General features: G+C 35.6%; 1 protein-coding gene across 6 annotated transcripts in view; it reads left to right on the plus strand.

Moving 5' to 3' along the window:
• The window catches only part of ADAM32 (ADAM metallopeptidase domain 32), a 174,065-nt gene that overhangs the window by 86,238 nt on the left and 72,876 nt on the right, over window positions 1-14,951 (plus strand). For all 6 annotated transcript variants that reach the window (XR_003032923.2, XM_059882235.1, XM_059882234.1 and 3 more), the window contains 1 exon segment: window positions 13,964-14,056. Coding sequence is in view for 5 of the 6 variants with exons in the window: in XM_059882235.1 (XP_059738218.1) it covers window positions 13,964-14,056 (93 nt within the window). In the remaining variant the exon portion in view is untranslated.

Here is a 14,951-nt window from a genome sequence, read left to right on the forward strand (position 1 = left end):
GAGCGACTGAAGTGACTGACAGACTGATCGTAGTTTAATTTTGTTTTTCTGAGGAATCTCCATACTGTTTTCTGTAGTGGAAAACATAGTGTACAGTGGTTCTTTTCTCCAAATGCTCACCAGCACAATTTGTTAATTGTGGTCTTTTTGATGATAGTAATTCTGACACATGTGAGATGATCTCTCAATCATGGTTTTGATTTGCATTTCCCTAATGTTTAGTGATGTTGCCATCTTTTCATGTACCTATTGGCATGTCTTTAGAAAAATGTGTATTCAAGTCTCCTGCTTATTTTTAAATCAGGTTGGTTTTTTTTGATACTAGGGCTTCCCTGATAGCTCAGTTGGTAAAGAATCTGCCTGCAATGCAGGAGACCCCGGTTCAATTCATGAGTTGGGAAGATCCGCTGGAGAAGGGATAGGCTACCCACTCCAGTATTCTTGGGTTTCCCGGATGGTTCAGCTGGTAAAAGAATCTGCCTGCAATGTGGGAGACCTTGGTTTGATCCTTGGGTTGGGAAGATCCCCTGGAGAAGGGAAAGGCTGCCCTCTCCAGTATTCTGGCCTGGAGAATTCCATGGACTGTAGAGTCCATGGGTTGCAAAACGTCGGACATGACTTTCATTTTCACTTTTTTGATACTGAGGTTGGTTTTTTGATACTGAGTTGTATGAGCTGTTTATGTAGTTTCAATATTAACCCCTTATCAACCATATTATTTGCAAACATTTTCTCACATTCAGTAGGTTGTTTTTTTTCTTTAACCAATAGTTTCCTGTGCTTTTAAGTTTAATTAGAGCTCATTTGTTTATTTTTGTTTTCTTTGCCTTAAGAGACAGATCCAAAAGGTTGTTGCAGTTAATGTCAGATTATTCTGCCTAAGTTTTCTTCTTGGAGTTTTATGGTTTCTGGTCTTACATTTATGTTTTTAATCTATTTTGAGTTTATTTTAATGTATGGTGTGAAAAAATGTTTCAGTTTTATTCCTTAAATGTAGCTGTCCAGATTTCCCAGCACTGCTTATTAAAGAGATTGTCTTTTCTCTATCGTATATTCTTGCCTGCTTTGTTGAAAATTAATTGATCATAAGTGCATGGGTTTATTTTTAGGCTCTCTGTTCTGTTCCATTGATTTGTATATCTGTTTTGTGCCAGTATCATATTTTTTGTTGTTGTCTCTTTGTACTATAGTTTGAAACTGAGGAGTATGGTATTTCCAGCTATTTTCTTATTTCTTCAGATTGCTTTGGCTGTTTGGAGTCTTATGTTTCCATACAAATTTTAGAATTATTTGTTTTAGTTCTGTGAAAAATGCCATTAATAGTTTGATAGAATTGCATTGAATCTGTATTTTGCTTTGAGTACTATGGCCTTTTTAGCAATATTAATTCTGCCAGTCCATGAGCACTGTATAACTTTACATTTGCTTTTATCATCTTCAGTTTCTTTCATCTGTGTCTTATAGTTTTCCAAGTATGGGTGTTTTACCTCCTTAGATTTATTCTTAGATATTTTATTCTTTTTGATGTGATTCTAAATGGGATTGTTTTTATATTTTTTTGTTAACTTATTATTAGTGTATAGAAATGCAACAGACTCCTATTGCTTTAGTATCCTGCATTTAACAAAATGGCAATAAGTACATATCTATCAATAATTACTGTAAATGTAATTGTACTAAATGCTGCAATCAAAAGAAACAGAATGACTGAATGGATAAAAAATAGGACCTATATATGTACGTATACTGCTTCCAAGAGACTCACTTCAGATCTGCCCATGGTCAGTTGCAAAGACACACACAGACTGAAAGTGAGGGAATCAGAAAAGGTATTCCATGCAAATGGAAATCAAAAGAAAGCTGAGGTGGCAATACTTAATTATATAAGATAAAACAGACTTCAAAACAAAGACTGTTAGACAAAGGATGTTATATAATGATTAAGGGATCAATCCAAGAAGATGAAATGTTTGTAAATGTATATGCATCCAACATAGGACAAGTGGTTCAGTGGTAAAGAATCTGCCTGCCAGTGCAAGAGATGCAGGTCACAAAAGAATCGGCCATGGCTTGGCTACTAAACAAGAACGACTAACATAGGTATACCTAGTTACATAAAGCAAATATCAGGTGTAAGAGGAGACACTGACAGTAAACACAATATTAGTAAGGGACTTTAACACCTCACTTACATCTTTAGATCATTCAGACATAAAATCATTAAGGAAAGACTGGTCTTAAGCGACATATCAGACCAGATGGAATTTATAGATATAAATGCAGAATATTCCACATCAAAGCAACAGAATACACTGTTTCAGCTGCCTTGTAACATTCTCCAGGGTAGGCCACAAAACAAGTCTCAGTAAATTTAAGAAAATTGAAATCATACCCAGCATCTTTTCTGACTAGAATGCTATGAGACTAGAAATAAACTACAAGAAAAAAGTACAAAAAATAGAAACATGTTGAGGCTAAACAATATACTGCTAAACAACTAATGGATCATGGAAGAAATTAAATAGAAAATTTAAAAATACCTGTAGACAAATGAAAACAAAACACAATAATCCCAAATCCATGGGGCAAAGAAAAAGCATTTCTGAGGGAATTTTTTAATGATACAAACTTGCCTTATGAAATAAGAAAAATATCAAGCAACCTGATTTTACACCTAAAGGAACTAAAAACAGAAGAAATAAAACCCAAAGTTAGTAGAAGAAGAGAAATAATAAAGATCAGAGTATAAGTAATTGAAATAGAGGCTAAAAAATTAAAAAGATTAATGAAACTAAGAGGTGATTCTTTGAAGAGGATGAAGGAAACTGATAAACCCTTATCTAGACTCATCAAGAAAAAGAGAGAGCCCAAATCAGTAAAATCAGAAATGTAAAAGGAGAAGCTACAGCCAACACCACATAAATTCAAAGGATCATAAGAGATTATTTCAGATAACTATGTGCCAGTAAAATGGTCAAAATGGAAGAAATGTACAATTCTTGGAAATGTGTACTCTCCTAATACTGAATCAGGGAGAAATAGAAAAGATGAACAAATTGCCAGTAATGACTTGAATCAGTAATAATAGTAATAAAATTAACAACAAAAAATCCAGAATCAATGGCTTCCTTCACAGGTGAATTCACCAAACATTTAGAGAACAGTTAACACCTGTTCCTATGATAATAAACAACTGTATGTATGTGTCTTTCCCTTAATACTTTTCTGTGTATTTGTCTGTCCTTATGCCAATTCCACAGTCTTAACTAACGTACTTTTACAGTAAGTCTTAAAAACATTTTGTGTAAATCAATAAACTTTGGTCTTCTTTTTCAAGATACTTTTACTCTTCTAGGACCAGTTTGTTTCCATGTAAGTTAAAGAACTGGCATATAATTGTAGAGACTTTGATTTGAATTGTGTTGTATTCATATATCAATTTGAGGGGAATTACCTTCTTACCAATATTAGTTATGCCAGTCTGTGCACCTTGTGTATCTCTTAACTTATTCAGATCTTCTTTATTTATTTTTTCTATAGATTGCTTATTTTGATAGTTTAAAAATTTTACTTAGCAATTATATCACTAGTATAAAAATTGCAGTGGACTTTTCTGAATTATAGTTTTTATTAGAAGTTCTGAGAGTGGCTTTCTTTCCTTTGTTCTTACTTTTAGGGAGAAAGTTTTCTAACTTTTAACATTAAATATGATATTAGATATAAGCTTTTTTTAAAATAGATGTGCTTTACCATATTGAGGAAATTTATTTCTGAGCGTTTTTTTTATTGAATAAATTTGAAGTAAAATATTATAAGTTTAGGTTGTATAGTGTGTTACTGTGATATATTTATATATGTTTATGTATTGTTATCTGATTGCTGATGTGGTGATGTTTACTACATTACATAATTATAGGGATTCCCAGTTGGGGTTTGCCTGCCAATGCAAGAGACAAAAGAGATACAAGTTCAATCCCTGGGTCAGGAAGATCCCTTGGAGAAGAAACGGCCATCCACTCCAGTATCCTTGCCTGGAGAATCCTATGGACAGAGGAGCCTTGCAGGCTACAGTTCATGGGGTCTCAAAGAGTTGGATGTGACTGAGCATGTACACACACACACAAACACACACACACACACACACTCGCATAAGTATAGTACATTTGTTGTTGTTCAATTGCTCAGTCATGTCCGACTATTTGTGACCCCATAGACTGAAGCACGCCAGGCTTCCCTGTCCATCACCATCTCCCGGAGATTGCTTGAACTCATATCCATCGAGTTGGTGATGCCAGCCAACCATCTCATCCTCTGTCGTCCCCTTCTCCTCCTGCCTTCAGTCTTTCCCAGCATCAGGGTCTTTTCTAATGAGTCAGCTCTTCAAATCAGGTGGCCAAAGTATAAGAGCTTCAGCTTCAGCATCAGTCCTTCCAACGAATATTCAGGACAGTTTCCGTTAGGATTGACTGGTTTGATCTCTTTGCAGTCCAGGGCACTCTCAAGAGTCTTCTCCAACACCACGGTTCAAAAGCATAAGTTCTTTGGTGTTCAGCTTTCTTTATGGTCCAGTTCTCACACCCATACTTGACTACTGGAAAAACCATAGCTTTGACTATATGGACCTTTATCAGCAAAGTAATGTCTTTGCTTTTCAACATGTATCTAGGTTGGTCATAGCTTTTCTTCCAAAGAGCAAGCGTTTTTTAATTTCATGGTTGCAGTCACCATCTGCGGTGATTTTGGAGCCCAAGATAGTAAAGTCTGTCACTGTTTCCATTGTTTCCCCATCTATTTGCCATGAAGTAATGGGATCAGATGCCATGATCTTAGTTTTTTGAATGTTGAGTTTTAAGCCAGCTTTTTCACTTTCCTCTTTCACCTTCATCAGGGGGCACTTTTAGTTTCTCTTTGCTCTCTGCCATAAGGGTGGTGTCATCTGCATGTCTGAGGTTTTTGATATTTGTCCCGGCAATCTTGATTCCAGCTTGTGCTTCATCCAGCCTGGCATTTCGCATGATGTACTCTGCGTGTAAGTTAAATAAGCAAGGTGACAATATACAACCTTGATGTACTCCTTTCCCAATTTGGAACCAGTCTGTTGTTCCATGTCCAGTTCTAACTGTTGCTTCTTGATCTGCATACAGGTTTCTCAGGAGGCAGGTAAGGTGGTCTGGTATTCCCATCTCTTGAAGAATTTTCCAATTTGTTGTGATCCACACAGTTAAAGTGTAGTCAGTGAAGCTGAAGCATCTTTAGTGCTGTCAGTGAAGCAGAAGTAGATGTTTTTCTGGAACTCTCTTGCTTTTTCTATGATCCAACAGATGTTGGCAATTTGATCTCTGGTTCCGCTGCCTTTTCTAAATCCAGCTTGAACATCTGAAAGTTCTCGGTGCATGTACTGTTGAAGTGTATCCTGGAGAATTTTGAGTATTACTTTGCTAGCGTGTGAGATGAGTGCAATTGTGTGGTAGTTTGAACATTCTTTGGCATTGCCTTTCTTGTGTGCTTAGTCACTCAATGGTGTCCAGCTCTGCGACCCCATAGGCTGTAGCCCGCCAGGCTCCTCTGTGCATGGGATTTTCCAGGTGAGAATACTGGAGTGGGTTTCCATTCCCTTCTCCATGCCTTTCTTTGGGATTGGATATAAAACTGACCTTTCTAGTCCTGTGGCCACAGCTGTTTTCCAAATTTGCTGGCATATTGAGTACAGCACTTTCACACCATCATCTTTTAGGATTTGAAAAAACTCAGCTGGAATTCCATCACCTGCACTAGCTTTGTTCGTAATGATGCTTCCTAAGGCCCACTTGTTTTCACACTCTAGGATGTCTGGCTGTACGTGAGTGATTACATCATCGTGGTTACCTGGCTCACTAAGATATTTTTTTGTGTAGTTCTTCTGTGTATTGTTGCCACCTCTTCTTAATATCTTCTGCTTCTGTTAGGTTGATACCATTTCTGTCTCTTATTGCACCCATCTTTGCTTGAAATGTCCCCTTGGTATCTCTAATTTTCTTGAAGAGATGGCTAGTCTTTCCCATTATATTTTTTCTCTGTTTCTTTGCATTGATCACTTAGGAAGACTTTCTTATTTCTCCTTGCTAATCTCTGGAACTCTGCATCCAGATGGATATATCTTTCCTTTTCTCCTTTGCGTTTCACTATAGTAAAGTCGGAGAAGGCAATGGCACCCCACTCCAGTACTCTTGCCTGGAAAATTCCATGGATGGAGGAGCCTGGTGGGCTGCAGTCCATGGGGTCACTAAGAGTTGGACGCGACTGAGCGACTTCAGTTTCACTTTTCACTTTCCTGCATTGGAGAAGGAAATGGCAACCCACTCCAGTGTTCTTGCCTGGAGAATCCCAGGGACGGCGGAGCCTGGTGGGCTGCTGTCTATGGGGTCGCACAGAGTCGGACACGACTAAAGTGGCTTAGCAGTATAGTAAAGCAGTATTGCCTATATTCATTATATTGTGCAGTAGATTTCTATGGCTTATTTATTATCTGTTACAAGTTTGTACCTTAAATACCATCACTCTTATTCCTTTGTTTCCACAACCTCTGGTAATGAGTATTTTACTCTTTTTTTCACAGATTTAAATTTTTTAGATTCCACATATGTGTGATATCACACAATTCTTCTTTTCTCTGTTTGACTTATCTCATTAGCATAATGTGCTCAAGGTTTGTACATGTTGAAAATGGGAGGATCACTTCCGTTTTCTTGGCTGAAAAACATTCCATTGTGTGTGTGTAGCACATCTTTTTTATCTATTAATCCATTGATGGATGTTTTGGGTGTTTCTATATCTTTGGTATTGTAAATAATACTGTGATAAATACAGAGTGCATATATCTCTTTGAAATTAAGTTTTCATTTTCTTTGGGTATATACTCAGAAGTGGAATTGCTGGACCATATGTTAGGTCTATTTTTAATTTTTTGAGCAACCTCCATATTATTTTGCACAGTGGACCAATTGGTTGGACCAATTTACATTCCCACCAACAATATATAAAGCTTCCCTTTTCACCACATCCTTTCCAGTATGTGTTGTCTCTTGTATTCTTACTGATAACCGTTCTAATAGGTGGGAAGTGATGTCTCATTGTGGTTTTGATTCGTATTTCTTGATGATTGGTGATGTTGAGTGTCTTTCCATGTGCCTATTGGCCATCTGTATGTCTTTTCAGAAAAACATCTAGTTCTTCTGTTCATTTTAAAATTGGAGTGTTTTTTTTTTGTTATCAGATTGAATAAGTTCTTTATATATGTTTAATATTAACCCCTTATCTGATACATGCTTTGCAGAATTTTTCTCCCATCATGTAGGTTTTTTTTAAATTTTTTCATTTTGATAAGTGTTTCTTTTGAGGCGCAAAAGGTTTTGAGTTTGATGTCCCGTTTGTTGATTTTTTCCTTTGTAGTTTGTCCATGCTGTAGTTTGGCCTCATGCTCCAGAATTTATACCCAAGATCAGTATCTAAGGTTCTTCCCTACATTTCCTTCTAGGGGTTTCATGGTATCAGATCTTATGTTTAAGTCTTTGATCCATTTTGAGCTAATTTCTCTGGGTATCGTGGGATAGGAGTCAATGTCATTGTTTTGCATGTGTTTCTCTAGTTTTCCTGGTTGTTGAAAAGAGTATACTTTCCTCATTGGATACTCTTGACTTCCTTGTTGAATATTAGTATACCATATATGCCAGAGTTTAGTTTTGAATTCTCTGTTCCCTTTGGCTGATTGACACGTTTATTTGTGTCCCAGTATCATATTGGTGTTTGTTTTATTATATAAGTTTCAGATGTACAGCATTCTAATTAAACATCTGTATACATTACAAAGTGATCAGCACCACAAGTCTGCTTACCATCCAATGCCAAAGGGTTGACTCCCTTCACCCATTTCTCTTACTTCCTAAACCACTTCCTTCTGGTAACCACTAATCTGATTTCTGTATCTCTGAGGTTTTTTGGTTTTGTTTAGTTGGCTTTTTTGAGTGCTTTGTTCTTTTTTAGATTTTACATATGAATGAAATTATATGGTGTCTTTCTCCATTTGAGTTATTTCTCTTAGTGTAATACTTTCAAGGTTCATCCATGTTGTTGCAAACAGCAAGGTTTCATTCTTTTTATGGATGAGTAAGTATTCCATTGACTTCCCCTGTGGCTCAGTGGTAAAGAATCTGCCTGCAATGCAGGAGACCCTGGTTGATGCCTGGGTTGGGAAGATCCCCTGGAGAAGGAAATGGCAACTCACTCCAGTATTCTTGCTGGGAAAATCCCAGCAAGGAGGAGGAGGTGTCTGACAGGCTACAGTCTGCAGAGTTGCAAAGAGTCGGACATTTCCGAGGGATGGAGCATGAAGTATTCCATTGTTTATGTATACTGGGCTTCTTTATCCATTCTTCCACCAGTGGACACTTAGGTTGTTTCCATACTTGTGCATGTTTAGTCGCTCAGTCTTGTCTGACTCTTTGTGACCCCAAGGACCCCAAGCCTGCTACCAGGCTTCTTACATGGGAGTCTCCCATGTAAGAATATTGCAAGAATATTGGAGTAGGTAGCCATTTCCTTCTCCAGGCAATCTTCCTGACCAGGAATTGAATCTGCATCTCCTGTATTACAGGTGAATTCTTTACCATCTGAGCCACCAGTGAAGCCCCTTAGGTTGTTCCCACATCTTGGTTATAAATAATGCTGCAATAAACAGAGTGCATATATTTTTTTCTAGTTAGTGTGTTTGTATTATTTGGATAAATACCCAGAAGTGGAGTAGCGGATTGTATGATAATTTGATTCTTAGTTTTTGAGTAATCACCGTAATGTTTTCCATAGTGGCTGCACCGATTTTTAGTCCTACCAATAGCGGACTAGGGTTCCCTTTTCTCTGTGTTCTCTCCAACATTTGTTATGTTTTATTTTTGATGATAGTTATTCTAAAAGGTGTGTGATATCTTATTGTAGTTTAATTTGCATTTTCTAATAATGATGTTGATCATCTTTTCATGTGCCTGTTGGCCATCTCTGTGTCTTCTTTGGAAATGTCTGTTCAGGTTGTGTGTCCATTATTTTAGTCAGGTTGTTTGTTATTGAGTTGTATATGTGTTTTATGTATTTTGGATATTAACTCCATATCAGATATATGATTTGCAAATATATTTTCATTCAGTAAGTTGCTTTTTCATTTGAGATGGTTTTCTTTGCTGTGAGGAAACATTTTAGTTTGATGTAGTCCTGTTTGTTTATTCTGCTTTTGTTTATCTTGCCTTTCAATTCAGAGTGACAAAAACCTTACCCTTATGAGATTGATATCAGTGAGATTATTGCCTACATTTTCTTCTAGGAATTTTATGGATTCATGTCTTATATTCAAATCAATCCATTTTGAGTTCATTTTTCTTTATGATGTGAGGTAGTAGTCTAGTTTCTTTCTTTTGCATGTGGCCATGCAGTTTTCTCGACACCATTTTTTGAAGAGACTCTCCTTTCTCTGTAGTGTATTCTTTGTTGTAAATTTATTGTCTGTGCATGTGTGGGTTTATTTTTGTGCTCTCAATTGTGTTCCATCGATCTGTGACTCTGTGCCAGTACCGTTCTGTTTTGACTATGGTAACTTTGTAGGAAGCAAAACATACTGTTTTACTTACTGTAGCTTTATAGGAAATGGTTGTCCCTTGATATCTACAGGAGATTGGTTCTAGGACCCTTAAAGGATGCTAAAATCCATGCATGTTAAAATTCTTTTATAAATGGCACATAACCTACCAATATACGCCTACTATTTTAAATAATTTCTAGATTACTTCTAATACCTAATACAATGTAAATGCTTTGTAAATATTTGTATATAAAATGTAAATGCTATGTAAATAATTGCCAGAATGCAGCAAATTTAAGTTTTGCTTTTTGGAACTTTCTGGATTTTTTTCTGAATAATTTCAATCTAAGATTGGTTGAATCCATGGTGCATAACTCACACATATGGAGGACCAGCTATAATTTGAAATCAAAGACTGTGATACTTCCAGCTTTGTTTTTCTTTCTCAAGATTGTTTTGGCTGTTGGGGATCTTTTGTGTTTCCACATACCTGTGGCTTTTATTACTGTGGCTTTGTAGTTTAGTTAGAATTTCAGAAGCATGATACCGCCAGGTTTTTTTTTTTTTTTTCCTAGGAATTATTTTGCCTATTTGTAGTCTTTTGAGCTTCCATGCAAAGTTTAGGATTGTTTTCTCTATTATCGTGAAGAATGCCTTTGATATTTTTATGGGGATTATGTTGACTCTGTAGATGGTTTTGTGTCATATAGCCGTTTGAATAATATTAATTTTTCCAATCCATGAACATAGGATATCTTTCCATTTCTTCTTGTCTTCATATCTTTTTAAAAATTTTCTTCAGCAAAGTTTTGTGATTTTTATTAGGCAGATCTTTCACTTTCTTGGTTAAAATTATTCCTAAGTATTTTGTTGTTTTTAATACTGTTGTGAATGGGATGGATTTTTAATATTTCTATTTTAGAATCTTCATTATTAAAGGAATGTGATTGATTTCTGTATGTTGACTTTGTATCTTGCCACTTAACTGAAATCATTGAGTAACTCTAGTTTTTTGATGGTTCTTCGAGATTTTCTGTATATAGGATCATATTATCAGCAAATAACCACAGTTTTACTTCTCTTTTTATTTGGTTAACTTTCCTTTTTTTTTTTTTTGTCTTTCCCAATTACTCTAGCTAGGTCTTCAGGAAAACTGAAGGACTGAAAATACCCAGTTTCAAAACTTAATAAAAACTATAATAATGGCAATATAGTACACACAAAAAATAGACAAAGAGTTTATTAGAACACAATGGAGACCTCAGAAATAAAGTTCCAAAAACTGAATAGGCATATTGAGAGTGGGTGTTATTGCCATGTTCTTGATCTTAGGGGAAATGCTTTCAATTTCTCTACATTAAGTGTAATCTTAGTTAGCTAAGAATTTTCAATTAAAAATTAGTGTTGAATATTGTCAAATATTTCTGTTTCTATTGAGCTGATCATATGAATTTTCTGTTTTTTTTTTCTTCTATTAATATGATGCATTTCATTCATTGCTTTTTGAGTACTAACCCAGCTATCATGCAACCTTGAGATTAGCCCCACTTGGGTTATTTTATATATATATATAAACATTTTAATTTACCATTTTGTTCAGGATTATGGAACTTATTTTTAGAAGGGGATTGTGGTCTGTAGTTTTTTTCTTTTTTTACAATCTTTTCTTCTGTTTTTTTTTTTCTTTTTTTTTTCTTTAATAGAAAATTATTTAATTAGTATACATGTGTTCCCCATCCTGAACCCTCCTCCCTCCTCCCTCCCCACACCATCCCTATGGGTCGTCCCAGTGCACCAGCCCCAAGCATCCGCATCGTGCATTGAACCTGGACTGGCATCTCGTTTCATACATGACGTTTCACATGTTTCAATGAATTATGGGCTCATAAAAAGGGTTGGAATATGCTCCCTACTCCTACCTTTTGAAATAATTTGTTTAAGATTGGTATTATTCCCGTTTATTTATTGTGAAAGAACACTCGACAGTAGATTTACCCCCTTAAATCTAACCCCCTAGAAATTTTATAGTTTTGGAATTTAATTTTAGATTTATGATCCCTTTGAATTATTATTTGTGTGTGTGTGTGTGAAATGTGTTGAGTCAATATCTAGAGTTTTTCATGTGAATGCCCAGTTGTTCCAACACCATTTATTGAAAACCTTTTCTCCACTGATTTATATTTGTTCCACTATCAAAGATTTTATTATCTCTATGTAGGTTAATTTCTGAGGTCTCCATTTTGTTCTAATAAACTATTTTATCTATTTTTTTGTACGTACTTCAGTTCAGTTCAGTCGCTCAGTCTTGTCCGACTCTTCTGCGACCCCGCAGCACGCCAGGCCTCCCTGTCCATCACAAAGTCCTGGAGTCCACCCAAACCCATGTCCATTGAGTCGGTGATGCCATCCAAGCATCTCATCCTCTGTTGTCCCCTTTTTCTGCTGCCCTCAATCTTTCCCAGCATCAGGGTCTTTTCAAATGAGTCAGCTCTTCGCATCAGGTGGCCAAAGTATTGGAGTTTCAGCTTCAGCATCAGTCCTTCCAATGAATATTCAGGACTGATTTCCTTTGTACATACTACAGTGCCATAATTATAGTTTTTATTGAGTTTTGAAACTGGTATTTTAAGTCCTGCCGTTTTCTTCCTTCTATTGCTCCTCCTCCTTCTTCTTTCTCTTCCTCAACATTATGTTGGCTACTCTGTCTTTTGCTTTTCCATATAAACCTTAGAATCAGTTTGACAATTCAAAAAACAATTGCTGGACTTTTTATTGTAATTTCATTGAACATCAAGTTGTGAAGAACTGACATTTTAACAATTCATGAACATGAACATTCTCTTCATTTATTTATACTTTCTTTGATTTTCTTCAAGTTTTATAGTTTTCATCATACAGATCCTATAAGATTTTTTTTCTAGATGTTGTTACCAAATTGAAGACGTTTCCTCTATTTCTAGTTTGCTAACATTTTTATAAGTGATTTTAGATTTTGTCAAATGCTTTCTCTACAGCAATTGTGAGGGCCATTGATTTTTCTTCTTTAGTCTATCAGTATTATTGATTGTATTAATGGATATTTGCATAATAAGCCATCCTTTCATGCTTGTGATGAATCCTACTTGGTTGTATGATGTAATTATTTTTGTACATTGTTGGATTCAATTTCCTAATTTTTTTTTTGTTGAGGATTTTTGCATCTGTGTTTATTAGATCTATTTATTGATTGATCTAGATTTATTTATGAGATATATGTTTATTGATATATAATTTTCCTTTCTTGAAATGTCTTTGGTCTTGATATTAGGCTAACACTGGCCTCATAGAACTCGTTAGGAAGCATCATGTTATCAGTGCTAGGAGAGTGATGTGTCTGTGATTCCATGGGGGAAAGGCAGTAGAAGCTCCATGTTCAGTGCTTTTCCTGAATTCTGTCCTCAGTGCTTTTTCTCTTGACTGATTTTAATTTGTATCCTTTCCATATAATAGACCATAACTGTGAGTATTAACAGCTTTCAGTGTGTTCTATGAGTTCTTCCAGTAAATTATAAAACCTGAGTGTGGTTTTGCGAATCCACTGAGCTTGTGATTGGTGAAAATGAGGACACTCTTGGGGACTGTTCTTTCTAACTTTGCAGTGGGTCTAAACTCTACTCACCCCTTTTAAATTTTTTTAAACTTTATTTTTTGACTGTATCCCAAAGAATGTGGGATCTTATTTCCATGGGGGATCTAACCCGCATGCCTTGTATTGGAAGCATGGAGTCTTAACCACTTCCTCCAGGGAAGTCCCATACCTACCTCTCCCCCCCGCCCTGATTTATTGAGGTATCATTAGCAAATAAAAATTGTATATGGTTTAAGGTTTACAGATGTACAATGTGAGGTTTTCATGTATGTATACATTGTGAAATGGTTCCCATGATCAAACCAGTTGAAATGTCCATCATCTCACACAGTTATCATTAAAAACATTTTTATCTTCTTAGCAAATGTCCCCTGTATAATGCAGTATTGTTAACTATAGATCCTGACAACAGACTCATTTTATCAATGAGAGTCTGTACCCTTTGATCTGTATCTCCCCTTTCCTCTCACCATTTAGTCACTGGAGGTGCCACTCTTCTCTGTTATAATATTTAGTTTCTAAAAAAAAAGTTGTTTTATATATTCTTCCCAGTTTTCTAGTTGATTAAGAGTAAGTTCCACCATAGAATTTTAATTGTTTAAAGATGCAAAAGTCTATAAATGTTGATAGCATGCATATTCCCCCCCCAATTAAAAAACTGTGTAACATAGCTCTTGCCAAAGTTTATATTATTTCCATGACATAGTTTTATTGTGTATTCCACTCATTTATAGGATTGTGGACCTGATAGCTGTTGTGATCCTCTTACTTGTCTGATGAAACCAGAAACAGAATGCAGTGAAGGATCATGCTGTGACGACTGTCAAGTACGATTTTAGTTTGTTACCATCTTCTAAGTATAAAATGAAATGTGTCTTGGTTACTTTTGAATACAGACTCTTAGCTGTAACTCAAAATACATAACTTTTCATGTAAAGACAAAAATAAGTTCAGAGTGATGTGTCTAATTTTACGAATTATAGTTGGATGTTGAGTCCTCCTTATAATGCCATTATTCTCCCTAATGATGCTATTGGTTTTAAGCCTTGATTGCCAGCTATGACAGAATTCTTTGATGTAGAACATCTTCATTGAAAGGGACTATTTTCATTTCTTTTATCCAATATTTATATCTTTATAAAAATGATCTTTTAGGTTGTGATGGGTATTTGTGAGTATGTAATTGAAAGATAAAGCAATTTCCAATAAATGCATAAATAATGAAACTCACTAGATATAACACTTTCCAAATGCTGCATGTCAGCACAAATTTAAACTATGGATTTGTTATACAAAGACCATTTGACTTAAAGGTTATATTTTAGCTTATATGATGAAGATGTTCATTCCTGTCCCCTGTTTTACTTTTCAGCTCTTCCAACATATATGTGACAGATTCATCACATGAGAACCCCTCTATTGAATGACCTGCCACTGGTTCTGTGTTCTTCACTTTAGTTAACTGATACGGTTCCCCCTACCCACCCCTGGAATCTTACCATGGTTAATTCTTTCCTCTGTGATCTTTATAGTATAAACTAGAAGCCATCAATTAAGAAGTAGGAGATAAATGCCCAATTAATGTTCTTTATATAAATTTTAAGAATGCTATACATGAAAATGTTAATGACCCATAGGATAAGTCAGGAGAAAGTTTACTATTGGGTTCCTTATTTCCCAAAGAGTTTAGTAGTTGAACCCCCTTTTTAATCATTCTTTGCA

Source organism: Bos taurus, chromosome 27, assembly GCF_002263795.3.
Source record: "Bos taurus isolate L1 Dominette 01449 registration number 42190680 breed Hereford chromosome 27, ARS-UCD2.0, whole genome shotgun sequence".
In the NCBI taxonomy this organism is placed as follows: domain Eukaryota; kingdom Metazoa; phylum Chordata; class Mammalia; order Artiodactyla; family Bovidae; genus Bos; species Bos taurus.